The sequence below is a fragment of the Branchiostoma belcheri genome, unplaced genomic scaffold (genome assembly GCF_001625305.1).
Source record: "Branchiostoma belcheri isolate BF01 breed outbred unplaced genomic scaffold, Haploidv18h27 scaffold56, whole genome shotgun sequence".
Classification (NCBI taxonomy): domain Eukaryota; kingdom Metazoa; phylum Chordata; class Leptocardii; order Amphioxiformes; family Branchiostomatidae; genus Branchiostoma; species Branchiostoma belcheri.
Window position 1 is genome coordinate 1,345,747 of NW_017804198.1, and position 15,536 is coordinate 1,361,282.

The 15,536-nt window shown below is 41.2% G+C and overlaps 2 protein-coding genes across 5 annotated transcripts in view; one reads left to right on the top strand and one right to left on the bottom strand.

Moving 5' to 3' along the window:
- The window catches only part of LOC109481551 (ectoine dioxygenase-like), an 18,146-nt gene extending 2,736 nt beyond the window's left edge, over nucleotides 1-15,410 (bottom strand). The window contains exons 1-6 of the mRNA XM_019784143.1: nucleotides 15,307-15,410; nucleotides 14,907-14,988; nucleotides 13,048-13,243; nucleotides 12,430-12,521; nucleotides 10,943-11,033; nucleotides 8,880-8,975 (exon numbers count right to left, since the gene is read on the bottom strand). Coding sequence (XP_019639702.1) covers nucleotides 8,880-8,975; nucleotides 10,943-11,033; nucleotides 12,430-12,521; nucleotides 13,048-13,243; nucleotides 14,907-14,988; nucleotides 15,307-15,319 — 570 coding nt within the window. The 5' untranslated portion in view covers nucleotides 15,320-15,410. The remainder of the gene's footprint in view (nucleotides 1-8,879; nucleotides 8,976-10,942; nucleotides 11,034-12,429; nucleotides 12,522-13,047; nucleotides 13,244-14,906; nucleotides 14,989-15,306) is intronic.
- On the top strand, nucleotides 1,647-7,317 carry LOC109481546 (galactose-3-O-sulfotransferase 2-like). Of its 4 annotated transcripts, none has more exons than XM_019784133.1 (6): nucleotides 1,647-1,826; nucleotides 1,939-2,054; nucleotides 2,704-2,932; nucleotides 4,234-4,393; nucleotides 4,785-4,894; nucleotides 6,428-7,317. In XM_019784133.1, exons 3-6 carry the CDS (start codon nucleotides 2,736-2,738, stop codon nucleotides 7,302-7,304), a joined length of 1,344 nt encoding a protein of 447 aa, XP_019639692.1. In that variant the 5' UTR covers nucleotides 1,647-1,826; nucleotides 1,939-2,054; nucleotides 2,704-2,735; the 3' UTR covers nucleotides 7,305-7,317. The 4 variants fall into 4 exon arrangements, with proteins under 4 accessions (XP_019639692.1, XP_019639694.1, XP_019639693.1 ...); XM_019784135.1 differs by having other exon boundaries at nucleotides 1,939-2,041; XM_019784132.1 differs by having other exon boundaries at nucleotides 1,649-1,826; nucleotides 1,939-2,032.
- Nucleotides 15,411-15,536: the final 126 nt, after the last annotated feature.

The window sequence follows — 15,536 nt, forward strand, 5'->3', positions numbered from 1 at the left end:
GACCGGGGGGGGGACTAAAAGTCGCCCGCGCCAACTTTGATGTCACCTAGCGTCTGAACGGCTAGCCGTAGAACGACCAAACTTGGTGACTTTTCCTAAAATATTGTTGGTAACAATTCTCCATCATTGGAATAAGATAATAATTTTTTGTGTTGCCATGGCAACGGGTTTCTGACAGGCATTTTTTGCTAAATTTAGTAATTTTTGTTTCAAGAATAGAATTTTATGGGTTTTATGTCAAGTTACTCATGGTTTCTAATATTAATAACATCCCATATGAATTTATGTAAATTTTATCATTAAATATGCATAATTTATGCTAATTTGATGACGTCATTGGCCAAAATCCAAGATGGCGGACCATATCATTAGAACAGGTATATACAAGTTATTTTCCTTAAAATTTCATCAATACTTCCATTTCTTTTTCCAAAAAAGGTTTAAATGAAGGTCTTTGGTATGTTTACAATGTATTTTAGGCTTTATCACGAAAAAAAACTATTTTTGAAAATTCAAGATTGATGATCCAAGATGGCGGATATCTTAAATATGTATGACGTCATTTTATGACGTCCCCGGTGTTGCTATGAGCAACATAAGACTTAGTACACTCTAATATTCTGTCATAAACACTTTTGGTAAAGTTATGTTGAATACCATTTAGTTTTCAGGGAATAGCCTATCTAGACGGTTTTGGCCAATGAAATCCCATTAATGACGTCATAAGGACGTCATATTACGTCATAATGACATCAAAATTGTAGATATGATAAATTTTAACTAGTACACCATCCTCTGAAAATTTGGTAGCCATACGACATACCGTTAGCGAGTTCTGAGGGGGGGGCCAAAGAGCCCCCCCCCGGTCAAATCTTGCTCAAAAAAGCCCGGTCTAGATAGGGTTAAATAGAGGGTCTAAGCATGCTGACCTTTAATTCTATATTATGCGTTAGCTTGTTTACCTCTGCATACGGGAGTTTTGTTTTGGGTGTGTTTGTCTGTGTGTTTGTTTGTGTCCATGAGTGTCTGATAGCAGTAGATTGACTGAAAGAGGGTTTGGCTACATAATGGCAGGCAAGCTGTGTGTGTGTGTGTGGGGGGGTTATATCTAGTAGGCAATTTCATTGACAGCATTTTCCAGATTTGCTGATTTTTTTTTACTGCGCAAAACTGGTCAGGTTAACTTGGTCTTCGGGAACAGGTCAGCAGTGTACAGGCCATAGTTACAGCCTTGGTCACACATAGCCGAATATGGCCTCCCGATCACTGCCGAATGAGCTGTTCGTCTCTACCGATCGTCGGAACTCGATTTTCGAGTGACTTCGGCACCCGTCGGAACCCGCCTTCGGCACCCACTCGGAACTCGAAAACCTCCCGAGCTACAGCCTATGACCTAACCTTGTTTAGGAGCAAGATTGGCTGGAGTTCGGAGGTTAAAGTTCTGTATGGGTGTCACTTCGGCTGGGAGTTGTGGTGTAGACCATGTTTCTGTTACGACTGCAATGTCAGCTCCAGAGGTGCGCAAGATCGCTTGAAACTCACCCATCTTGTTTACAAGCGACCTGGTGTTGGTGAGTAACATTCTTGGTATGTTTCGTGATCGACAAAATGTTTTCTTCCCTTGTTCCGACCTGATTGAAATCAGATGTCCTCGTAAGTAACGTCATTTGATTGGCACCGCATCCCCCAAACCTGATTTACATGTGAATGTTACGGCTATAAGGAAGATGGCCGACAACCGTAGTGATTTTACGTACCGAGTTTCTCCCGGCTTTTTTTCCCCGAGGTCTGCTTCTCAGGCAAAGAATGACAGCCCTCCTTTGGAGGTAAGAATATCATTTTGCGTACCCTTATCTTAGTGTCAACTACCATTGTTTAGTCTCTACTATCGTGTAGTCACTACTATTTTTTGTTTGGTCCGTCCTACCATAAAACAAGGTACAGTAATCCACGAGGAGGCTGGCTTTGACTTGCTCTCTTGCCTGTGGGTCAACCGTCGGCACAGCACGTCGCAGACTCTTGAGGAAGTTCAGTGAGTAACGTAAGATCCCAGGGTACGCCATTGTTCCAGTAACCAGCAGGCCGTCACAGTTACTCAGTTTACAGGGTTCTAGCTAGGATTTAATTTTGGTGTAGTGGCACTGGCCGCATGTCGAGGGGGCGAAGCGACCGTGAGGGGGGGGGGTGCAGAGCTTTTAAAAGTTTGAGCTAAAAAAGAGGCCATTTGAGGGATACCCAAAGGGGAAAATGTTATTCTTAAGGTACATTCAATGTATCCTAGATTGGTGATTTTTCACATTTGATCTGGCATTCTTGAACAAAGAAATACAGTCACAATGCCCCTATGCTGTATTGAAATTGGCGTAGGTGGGGATTTAGCGTAGGGGGTCAAAATCATAGCGTAGGGGGCCCCTGGGCTACTTCGCGCTAGCTAGAACTCTGGTTTAATGGCGTGTTCGGGGGTCAAATTTGACTGAAATTTAGCAAATTCGATTTAATACGTATAGGTACGCGTGGCCTACATACGACCAGACTGCTTGGTTCGGAATGAATTATTACTATTATATCAGATACTACTGTACGAACTCTGATCGAGTCAAATTTTGACACCGAACACAGCTCATCTACTTTTTGTTGTTCAACGTACAGCCTTTAGCCAACATATTTACCATGATACGTGTCTTCTTCTTTCTATGTGCACAGGAACCTTGACTAGACCACGGTACAAGTACGTCATGAAGAAAAAAGATCAAGGAACAGGTCGAGAATTCAAAATGGCGGAAACAGGAAAAGTCAACTTGTTGTGGTGGGTGCTGCTGTGTCTGATCATTCTGTTTCTTCTGGATCTGAACGTGAACTTCACCGGACAGATGTGGGATCAGCTGGACATGGCGACATCTAAACGTCTTCAGAAGCAACGACAAAATTCAAGGTACCGTTTTTATTTTCTACAAGCAGATGTCTTACTTTTGTCGTGTTTGGGCTCGAATCCTCCATTCACCACCTCTTAGGAGGAAGTTCCAAGCTGAAAGATTCTTTCCCAGAACAGCATCACTTTGGAATAAGCTACCACGTGATTGTTTCCCTTATGAGTATAACCTTAAACTTTTCAAGTCTAAGGTCAACAAACATCTATCCTCACTGGCTGTACTGTAACCCAAAACATTTAGAGTGGCTCCCATGAGCCTTGTTTTGTGGTGACCTATGAAGTGATTAAAAAAAGTAGCGGTGGCGGTCGTCCTATGTTTTCTTTTTGACGTAGTATCTTTGGTTACACCAAGGACATTATACATAAGTGTATATAATGTCCTTCGTTACACAACCGATATCGTTGACAAGGATTTGCGATACTGTTTTGAGTAGGCAGCTGAATAATGTACGGTACATACCGGACTATTCCAACATTGTACTCAATTTGCTGTCTTAATATCGTGCTATGAATGTGGCCAGTCCTCCCAAAAAGTTAGCTCCTTCATCAATTCATAGAAGACTATCTGTATGTGAAAGAATTTGTAAATATTCTAGTGCAAGGGCTGTGGATGACGAAATACACTTTATCTCAAACTGTTCGCTTCATAACAACGCTCGAAATGAGTCGACTATTCAAACTTTTACAATTCATCCCGATTTCGCTAAACTTACAGACAAAAAAAAAAACTATTCTTCTTTCAACTTCCCAAAATACACACATTTGGAAAAGGTGATCGACATACCGTCTTCCATGGTTTACAGAAGTTTTAGTTTTAGACATAGCCATAGTTTTAGACAGATTCCTTTCATCATCATGACATGTAGATTTTAGTTATTCTATACTCTGTTTCAATGTTCCTTTATATTTGTAATTTGCAATTAGGCCACAGCAAGTAAATTTTATGGATGACTTCAAATCTAATGCGAGTGGGCGAAAAAAAACAAGGCGGGCTGAAAAAAAACAAGGTTCCTACATTTCAAAATTTTAACTAAATCATTGTACAAATGGTTTTGATTCAGTGGGAACATCACATATACACAGCCAACATCACAGCATCACTCTCTCTTCATAGTTATCTGTCATCCACCTTCCGGCATGACATCTTCGCCCACTGTCAGAAGGCAACAGAATTTCTTGGGTTTTTTTTCCAAAATCAGGCGAAAATTAATGCGCGTGCTGATGTCATCCATAAAAATTACTTGCTGTGATATTAGCCACCGGACATGAACCTGCAACTTCTATTGTATTAATCTTGTCTCCAGTGACGCAGTGTTCGGAGGACAAGGCCGACTTGTGACAGCGGCAGAGAACGTGACATCTCTCCCGTCTCTCCCGTCGGAACTCAGGACCATGGGACAAAACTGGAGCCTGTCGTCCGGGGACTCTTGCACGAAGCCTGTTACCAACTTTGTTTTTATCAAGGTACGTAGGGGCCATTTTGCAACAGTCTTTGAGGTAGCCACGTACAGAACAATTCGTGTTGGCTGCGAAGATCTTAAAAATTCATACCATAAGCATGGGGACAAAACATGCAGCTTTGAACACATGTTTTGGGAGTATCAAAATCAGATGTGGAAGTAATTTAGGTCAAAGCAATTATATATCTATCACGTTGACACTCAACGACAATTCGTTAGCTGCCACCTTAGGTACATGTAGCTTAAGGCAGTTAAACTAAGAAGAATGTATTTTGGCACAAAGATAGTTATTTGGCATAGTGACCTCAGCATACGATTTTTCGTTTTTTGGTGCAAAAATGTTACATAATGCCCCTTTAAGTATTTACAGTCTCTTGTCGGCTTGCACATTGTAGGTCCACAAGACTGGTTCAGACAGTACAGCCGTCATCTTGCTGAGGTTCGCCTACAACCATCACATGACCATGTGCTATGGAACCAACGGAATGAGACTTACTTTTCCCAGGTGAAAGACTTCTTATTGAAAAGTCCTCAACTAGAATATAACACCACGTTCCTCTGTCCAACCTCCACTAATATTTTAACGCCATTCATTATGAAGCAAGTTTAAACTGCAATTTCCAACAAAACAAATTGGACCCACCTAAATTTTCGACTGTACAGCCATCCCTCAACAGAGACGGGGGGCGCCTCAGACTTTCTGCAACCTATGATCCACTGCTCACGGAGTCATGTCTGTTATCTGCGTGATGTCACGGAAGCGGTGGATTGCTCATTCCTTGACAAAGACTGGAGTTGTACAGTCGAAAATTTGGGGGAGTCCAATTTGTTGTATTGGAAATTGAAGTTTACACTTGCTTCATACTGACTTCTACCAACAAAGATGAACAACTTTCAAGATAAAACGCCATTCAATTTGGATCTGAAATTTGTCAAGCCGCTTAAAATCTGCTCTTGTCTTACCAATATGTACACAGAAACAGGAGGAAGTATTCTCGAATGAGGTGCGAAATGTTACGAGTTAACTTTTTACTTCCATGAAAAATGGGGGTATTGTTTTTGGTAAATGAAATTATTGCAAATTCATGCCCGAGGGCTAATTGCAAGAACATAAGGGAACATTTGGTATAAGAACAGGCAATCAATACACAGGTTGTTTTTGGTATATGTGTGTGTGTGTGCGTGTATGTGTGTGTGTGTGTGTGTGCGTGTGTGTGCGTGTGTGTGTGCGTGTGTGTGCGTGTATGTGTGTGTGTGTGTTTCCGCATGACCCTGAGATCAAGTTCAGTTTTGCTGGGTTCAGTTTGTCCCAGAGTGAGGAAGTCATTTCAATTATTTGTACATCTTGTACAAATCTTTGCTTTCACATGTGTTTTTCATTACATGACCTCCTTGAGAGCTAACAGCTGCATGTGTTTTTGTTACATGATCTTAAGTTCACAGCTATTTCCCTTTCATGAGAAAGAAGGGGATCGCCAAAGGAGATTGAATACGGGAAATCATGACAAGTTCTTTGAGTAAATATTTGATGGTGGTCTGTGGTCTCAGAATTCTTGAAAGTTGGTAAGGCCATGATGATTTCATTATATGGATGACATTCATATGACCCCAAAACTGATGCGAGTGTGAGAATAAAAAAAGTTTAGCCCAACAAAAAGTTGTTTCCATTATGAAATCTGCGTGGTTTGAAGGTTGAACAAATGAGTGTTGTTTGGCGAATAATCTAGTTTTCAAATTCATTTCTTTACATTTTGTCTTTTTCGTTTGATTTTGGCATTCTACGACATTAGTATCGTTTTCCTATGGTTTTTCAACTTATGGTATATATCTGCCCATTTTGCAACTGTTTTGTACGATTTACACTATTGTTGAAAACATTTTTTTGGAAACGGCCGAAAATACATGCGAGGGTGGATGTCATCCATATGATCAAATCAACATGGCCTAATCGTAACGTCGTTTGAAATCAAAGTGACAAAAGTTGACTGAATTAATCAATATTGAAAAAAAAGTTGATTCTGTTCTTCTCCATTGATAGGACGGAGATATACAAGACTAACTGCGCTCGTTGGAAAGTGTTTGAGAATCGCTTCAATTTCCTCGTACAGCACACCGTCTTCAACAAGACACTGATGGACCGGATCATGACACCGGGAACTAGGTACATCGGCATCATGCGTGAACCTCTCAGCCATTTCCGTTCACAGTTCTTCTACTTTGAAAAGCCCCTACGCTACGGGTTAACGAAAAGTCGGAATCCGCTGGGAGACTTTCTGGATAACCCCGAGCGGTATGAACATGAGCTGGCACTGACGGAAAATATAGGGAGAAGTAGGGAGAGAAACAAGCAAGCTTACGTCATGGGTTTCCCGCCACATCTCCTCGGTACACAGGACACTAGGCTCATGGATAATCTAATCAAGCAGCTCGACCAATGGTACACCTTCGTCATCATCAGCGAGTACTACGATGAGTCTCTTGTCATGTTGAGGCGGAGGCTGTGTTGGGGTTTGTTTGACATACTACACGCCAATAAAAAGGTCAACAAGCAACACAATCGACAGGAATACGTCCCCCTCACGGTAAAACAGTTGGAGAATCATAGAAGAATCAACACCATAGACTTGAGAATGTACGACTTCTTCAACAGGACATTCTGGAGGAGCGTGGAACAGGAAACGCGAAAGGGATTCTGGGAGGAAGTGACGTACTTTAAGGAGGTAGTGAAGAGAGTCAACACTTTCTGCTCCAAACGTACGAAAGAGAAGCATTTAGAAATTCCTACCAGTAAATGGAACAAGCCATTCTCAGTCAATGGAGACTTTTGTGGAGGTTTGAGTCGGAATCCGAAAATATGGGCCAAGAAATTATTTGATCAGATGGTACAGAGTGTTAAGAAAAGACAACATCTATAAATGTTGCATGAAAGTAATTTGTTAACAAATGTACCTGAGAGCTAATTTATAAATAAAATTCCATTACCTTCGTCAAGAAGGTTGTGTATTGGATGCACCATATATAGGGGTTAGCGATTTTTGAACGAGTTATAACTTTGGGTGTGGGCTATGCGAGTCAGGAACTTGTGGAGGCAGTAATTTTTATGGATGACATTAGCGCGCGCATTAATTTTCGCCTGATTTTTGGAAAAGAAATTTTGTTGCCTTATGACAGTGGTCACTATGCCGAAAATGGGCAAAGATGTCTGTTGCCATGCCGGATGGTGGATGGCAGATAACTACTAGTATAAAGAGCGGAGACAAGAAAAGGCTCTGATTTAATGTTCTGTTTCTTACTTTGATGCAGTGATATGTGATGTTGGCTGTGTATATGTGATGTTCCTACTGAATAAAAACCATTTGTACAGTGATTGAGTCAAAATTTTAAAATGTAGGAACCATTTTTTTTTGGCCCGCCTTGTTTTCTGCGGAGGATGTCATCCATAAAATTTAGGTGCTGTGGCCTAAGGACGAACTGAACTGAACTGCATTTATCTTGAATTCATATTTGGTGGGTAGGGTGGGATCGGGATTGAATCAACTTCAATTATTGGTAATCTAGCGACTTTGTACGGTACTGCAGAGGTGTACCTGGAATGAATAATGACATCTCTTGTTATGGGCAATGGTCTTTATTTCAAGTGGGACATAGTAGGTGTTTGCATTATTAAATTAGATATCTGCGAAATAGCTGCTTTTTGTAAAAACTGCTGTGGCCTTTTATGTCGGAATTTCCCCAGACAGGCTAACTTCTGATGTTGTGGATATTTTTCATAATACTTTGTAGGTAGGTTGGTGTGGGAAATACGAAGGTCAAGCTCGATTATGGGCATTCTAGTGGCTTTTCAAGATGGTTGCACAGAAAGTCACACAGGCGTGTGTGCCGTGGCCATTTGCCAGAGGGTAATTAGTGAATAATTAAATAAAATACAGTCACAGTAGTGATGAAATTACATCTACTAGTATGCCAGTATCTTGCCGTATTTTTTTATACATTAGGTTTGGTAAATAGTCTTCAGTTATGGACCAAATATGTTGTAGAACTAATAAGGTTTTCTTCAACTTGCAACCGAACGTATGGGGTCTTGCTGTGCTTTTCTGGACCTGAACATCATTTGCGTGACAAGTGTTGGTTTACACATATGTTTGAACAGATAACAGTAAGTCCACTTTGCCTTAATTTTATGGATGGCATCCGCCGAAGATCCCAAACTAGTGCGCACGTGCAATAGAAAGAATTCCACCCCAAAAATGCTGCTAAACCACAGGAATACAAAGCTGGTATTGTGAATTTGCGGTAGTACATACTATTAGTAACCTATACGACAAGCCGACACATGCTGGCCTTTTGTGGCATTCATGGGTCGGAACGGAGTTCTGGAGTTCCGTGAGCCTGGGAGGAGGTATTTTTTTCAAAGAGGCGAAAATCAATGCGTGCGCAATCCATACAATTGGACCAGTGTGGTCTAATATCAATAAAAACATGACCCTGACCTTCTCCAAATGCTTGACCCTGCCTAAGTCCGCTCCTGTCTGTCCCGCCACACGTGTGTGATCAACCCGGCCTGCACGGTGGGAGCCTCTCATCACCTGTACACACACATGGAACAAACACTAACGGAGATCTAACAAAACAAACAAACAAACAAACAAACAAACAAACAAAGTTTGTCTGTCCCGCCACACGTGTGTGATCAACCCGGCCTGCACGGTGGGACCCCCGCATCACCTGTACATACACATGGAACAAAGACTAATGGAAATCTTACAAACAAACAAACAAACAAACAAAGTATGTCTGTCCCGCCACACGTGTGGGATCAACCCGGCCTGCACGGTGGGAGCCTCTCATCACCTGTACACACACATGGAACAAACACTAATGGAAATCTAACAAACAAACAAACAAACAAACAAAGTATGTCTGTCCCGCCACACGTGTGTGATCAACCCGGCCCGCACGGTGGGAGCCTCACATGGAACAAACACTAATGGAGATACTAACAAAACAAACAAACAAACAAACAAAATATGTCTGTCCCGTCACACGTGTGTGATCAACCCGGCCTGCACGGTGGGACCCCCGCATTACCTGTACACACACATGGAACAAAGACTAATGGAGATCTAACAAAACAAACAAACAAACAAACAAAGTATGCCTGTCCCGCCACACGTGTGAGATTAATCCGGCCTGCACGGTGGGAGCCTCTCATCACTTAGGCCAGTACACACGGGGAGGTTATGGACCAAACACCGATGAAGATCTTAACAAAACAAACAAACAAACAAAAACAAACAACAAACAAAGTGTGTGTTTGTCCCGCCACACGTGTGTGATCAACTCGGCCTGCACGGTGGGAGCCTCTCATCACCTGAACACACACATTTGGAGAGGTTATGGAACAAACACTAATGGAGATCTAACAAAACAAACAAAGAAACAAACAAAGTGTGTGTGTGATAAACCCGGCCTGCACGGTGGGAGCCCGACACTTATACATGGTTCAATGTATGACAACAACAATTGAACATAGTACAAAAGAGAAGGGTATAAAATGAAACTTCAAGTGCTAATATAATATACAATGAAACAAACAAACAACTAGAGTTCCACGATCTCATACCTTCGCCAAATGATGTTAGCCTTTATGAATAAGAAATATACTAATCACCCTGATTATGCAAATAGGATCCTCAATTGCATGAATTATATCAGTCTGTTGATCATATTCTCCACCAAAAGACAGTCTTATCTTAACAAAGAATGCCATTTTCTCATAAATTATGCAAATGTGGTCCTTATTTGAATAAGTTATGTTTAATTATGTTCACCTTCACTTAACTTTCAAACACCCCAAGTATGAAATTCCAGGCAGTTACCACTATGCAATTATAACATTTTCTCATTAATTATGCAAATTAAGTCTTCATTTGCATAATCGATATTTGCCTGTGTTTCTCTCGTTCTTAATAACATGTTACAAGCTTGAACTTCCTATCATGGAATGCAGCTGATTTATAGAATTTCCTCATTAATTATGCAAATTACATCAATATTTGCATAATTGTAATATCATTATGTCAAGCATCACTTAAGCTACCTACATACCAAAAATACACGATGATCCATCAATCGGTTCTTGCGTTATCCTCTTTTAACATCTGTCCTTTAAACCCCCTGCAGTTCTAGAGCAAGCAACTAGGGGGCTCATACTCATGTCACTTCATCCCCAGCACAAGAGCTATACTACCATTTAAAATTTCGTCACCCTAGCATGTCTGGATCATGAGATATCAAAACCGGAAGTTCTGCTGCAGTACCATGACAAGCCGCCAGGTGGCCCAAAATCTAATCATTTTGAGGTCTCACCAAGACCTACCCCCCTACCAAATATCAAGTCAGTCCATTCAAGCCTTCTCAAGTTATCGTGTTGACAGACACACACACACACACACACACACACACACATACACGAACGCCTCTGAAAACATAACCTTCTTGGCGAAGGTAACAACAACAAAAACAGTATGTCCCTTTTTTTTCCTGTACCAACCTGAAGACAGCCGTTGTTCTTGTCAGCTCTGTCCATAGCAATGAACACTGTTCCCATGTCCGGAAACAACAGGCCGTTGTTGTACCAGTATCTAAATAGTTTAAGCAAATAGTAGAAAATATTATTTATATCATGATAACCAAGCTACTTCTCTTTGAAAATCTTTGGAATGTTTCGATCATCTTTAAGGACATTACTTGTATGTAACATTTCTGCACAAAAAATATAACATTTCTGCACAAAAATGCATTAATTTGAATATTTCTGTACGCTTGTAATTTATTTGCATTTTTCAACATGTTTGAGCAATTATCTCACATTTCTAATATTTATGGCTGGCGCAAAAACAGCCCACACGAGGCTCACTTATTTTGTGGTGCCACCACAAAATACCAGAATGTAAACAAACTTGGCTGACATCTGTGTTTCCAGCTTTAAAACTCAGGCGTCATATTTTGGCACCTCCACTTCCCGAATGACACTTATTCGCAATGAAGTAGGGTTGATTCAACGTACTTTGTACAGAAATGAGCACAAAAAAATCACCTTTTTATCGTTCCAATCATGTTACATAATGCAGCTTTAAAATTTTTTTGTACTAGTCTAACTCCCCACCACACGATGAAATTTATCCAATCACCAATGGCATCTATACGAGACTTGTGCTGCCGTGAAATGTTTCATCAGGTTGGTAAGACACTGAGTAAAGAGACTCTTTTTAAGTCTTTTTAAACAGCCGACGTTTCGGTGACCGTCTGCCACCTTCCTCAGGGCAATTCTGACTGGTTCACATTGCATTGCAGCACAGGTGTCACTGCTATAGATGCATTCCCAAACGTTCTGCCCCGAGGAAGGTGACAGACGGTCACCGAAACGTCGGCTGAATAAAAGACTTGGTTGTGTAAAAAGAGTCTCTTTACTCAGAGTTATACTGTCATTTAGCATGTATCAGTTTCAAAACGTACTGTTGAAGCCATAACATATGGAAAGCAACTGCTTATTTTGCAGTGTACTGTATGTTGACACCTTGTTACACCTAGTAAGGCCACACCGCCTTAATTTTATGAATGACATCCTTTGAAGACCCCAAAACTAGTGCGCGCGGGCGAATAAAAAAAATTCCAGCCAAAAATAAAAATTATCCTAAATCACAGGAATACAAGCTCAGGTATTGTGAATTTGCGGCAGTACTTAGCGACGTATATGACAGGCCGGCAGGTGCTGGCTTTTTGCGGAATTTATGAATCGGCACTGTACATGTGTGTTTGTACTGAGCTCTTGCCGTCAAGGAGCTTCGGCAGCCTGGGTGCCATCCTAAAGAGTTACCACCGGCTCCGTATTGTCACTAACTACCATGGACTACCCTGGCCTAGAGCCTGGAGGTAGGACGTGATCTTTTCTTTTTTGTTTTTGGAAAACAGGCGAAAATCAATGCGCGCGCGGATGCCATCCCTAAAATTAAGTCGGTGTGGCCTAAACAAACTCACCCATAATCCTGGTGCCACAAAAACGCCCCTCCCTGCTCTGGCTCCTTAATGTTCACCTTAGCGTGGTACTGGTAAACTTCTCCTCCAAGGAGCTTGACAAGAAACATAGATATCGTTTGTTAATACATATATCAAAGGAATATAAAACAATCACAGATGGAGAATTGGCTTACAGGGAAATAGAAAACGACTTCATACTTTCACCATACTTTAACCTTTACAACTGATATCGATGGATAATGAATGTCATGATTATGCAAATAAGGTCCTTATTTGCATAAATTAGATTATCTGATCATCTTCTGCTCCCGAATAATGGGAGTTGTTCAATCACAGTGTTATCGTAAGAAACAAGACTATTCTAGTATCACCTAATCATTTATGTCCTGATTTGCATAATTTGTCTTTGACGATGTTCACCAAATGCCACAAGAATAAAATTCCTGCCATTCGCCACTCCATTTACATAATCTATTTCGTTGTTGTTTCTCTCATTCTCTGTTACATATGTCACATGTTTAAAGAATCCTATCATGAAATGCAGGAGATTTATGCATTTTCGTGTAAATTATGAGGCTCGTAATTTGCATAATTGCTTTCTATTACCCTCTAATTCACCTTTTCAAACGTTCCCGCCACTTTATTACTGCGTGCAATGATGCCCGTGACGTCGTTCCCAGGGTGTTTCCAGAGACAGACCTTCACGAGGCGCCCGGTGTCGTCTGCAGAGTGGAACGCGTTAGACAACATCCCGCCATCAGCGCCCCCTACCGTCTGACGAAGTTTCTCCACCTCTTCCGCGTCCAGCAAATTCCTTAAAGGCACCCAATGCAATTTCGGGACAGCAATAACAATACTCTTGATGAAGAAATCTTGTCTAATATTGAAATTTACAGTCATTTCAGATTTTCATCATCATTTCATGCCTAGAGCACCTGAAATAGCCCCATAACATGCACAGCCTGGTTAGAGCTATAATAGGTTTGGTAACCAGGCTACCCATAACAAGCTACGTGAGGAGTTCCTTTATTTTGGTACCACCAATAAATAGATCCCGCCCAGAATACGAAACAACCAACAGTTTTTCCGACAGCGACATCAAACTTTAAATTTGCCTCGTGGATATCAGTACGCTATGCATATATGGAACAGGATTGATTCAACTAGTAATTCTAGATTGACCAGAAAATTGACTTTGGAAAATACTCTGGAATTGTATTGGATGGCTTTAACATTGGATTTCTCTTCTAATCCCGCCCCATGTGTGTTTCAGTGTTGCTGTGTGCTTCATTTTCGAGGACGAATATTGCAAAGAGGTTTCAAGTTCATACATTCTTTCTCGTTCCCAATTACATATGTCGAGTTTGGTTAGTCCTATCTTGGAATAAGTCAGATTTCAGAATAGAATATCCTCATTAATTGTGTAAATTAGATTCTGTAAATACAAACGTTGCAAATGAAAAATGGAGTTTGTGGGCCTTGGTTAGTTCGCTAGATGTGGAAAACTACTGGCTGTGACCGCGAGCTCTCTGACCTTGCGACCGTCACACCCCGATCCTGACAACAACCTGTTCAGCACGTCTTAACCCTCAAACACCCGAACGTATATTTTTATGTGCTATTTGAATTCTTTTTTTATTCTAAAAAAAAATTCCTCCCGTGACTTTGTCAGTAAACCTCTTCTACAAGTTCTCCTAAATTTTTTGGAGATCGGCACAAATTTGTAAAAATAACGGAAGTCGATACCCGAGCCAAGTATTGGCACTTTCCTACACACAAAATTGTTCGGATGTCCTCAATATGTCTTCAAGGAAGCATTATTGCTTTAACAATATGTAGTTTGCCAAGTAACCTCAACCTCATGCATTATTTCATCAGGTTTTTAGAGGTTTGACATTTTGACAATCATATGAGGTCAAAGGTCAACCCCATGTTCATGCCTGCGGGCCTCATCCTATTTTTGCATAAATTATGATAATGAGCTGGAATTTTTAATACTTAATCATGCCAAAATAAACATATTAATATGTTTAACCAATATATGTGCAAAGGTCACTGAAAGGATGCTAAAAGGAATATAAATTTGAAAGAAACCAAAGGGGGTCCATTTGGACCCCGTTCGGGCATTAATGTCACATTTAAAGTTCGGGTGTTTGAGGGTTAACTCAGGCACATGTGTCAGACTGTGCACACTCTGACTTTTGACCTAGATCTCTTAAATAGCAGAGAACGGTGCGAAGGTTCACAGGGTCACAGTTCACACCGTGTTAATCAATTTACTAAACAGACTGTTTTCTGCCAGGGAGGTTCAAACAGTCTGACAGGTCCTGGCCCTATAATATGGCGTTGGGGTCACACAAAGGTCAGACGTAAATAAAAGCATAATATATAAGCCACATAAAGCTGACAAAACAGATTTTTCCAATACAAAAAATCGTGTCAAGATATACTTCTACACATAACCTAGGTACACTTACCGTACAATAACAAACCCGTCCCGGTCAAAGTCCTCCTTCATCTCTGGCGACACGTCATACTCCCCGGCCTTGTATGTGTATTCTTTAAAACAGAGACAAGTCAATACATATCAGCCTGACTACAAAAATACAAGAGTCCACGGATTGCAGGAAAACACCACTTTGCCTCCAGATTTTGCAAATGCAACTAGTTTAGCGTGCCACCTATCCAATCTCCAGCCTATGTGCCAGACTAGTTACTGTTTCCAGGGTCTGCACGGACCAGTTCCTCGGCTCCAGGGCCAGCGTGCCCCCGGCCGTGGAAAAGAGATCGTTAAAGTGATATATCGAAAAGTCAAAGGATTACAGTTGCAGAATTCGTACAATTTGATGTTTATGACTGCTGGTGAATCCAACTTACCGCACGCTGCCATGTTGTGTTTTACTTCCCCTGGTGCAAACGATCTGTGACGGTGTGAACTTTGACTAACCTCCGCACAGCTCTCTACTGTACATGTTTGACAGATATAGGTCAAAAGTCAGACGGTGTACATGTGTGAGTAGATACACAGCTAGACGTGCCCTACAGACTGTTTCTGCAACCTGCGTGTTCAGGATTGGCGGGGAGGGGGGGGCTTCCAAGGTCAAAGA

Coding starts and splice junctions, on each gene's coding strand:
- LOC109481546 (XM_019784133.1), top strand. CDS start 2,736: ATGAAGAAAAAAGATCAAGGAACAGGTCGAGAATTCAAAATGGCGGAA. Junction 2,933..4,233: donor AAGCAACGACAAAATTCAAG/GTACCGTTTTTA, acceptor TCTTGTCTCCAG/TGACGCAGTGTTCGGAGGAC. Junction 4,394..4,784: donor CCAACTTTGTTTTTATCAAG/GTACGTAGGGGC, acceptor TGCACATTGTAG/GTCCACAAGACTGGTTCAGA.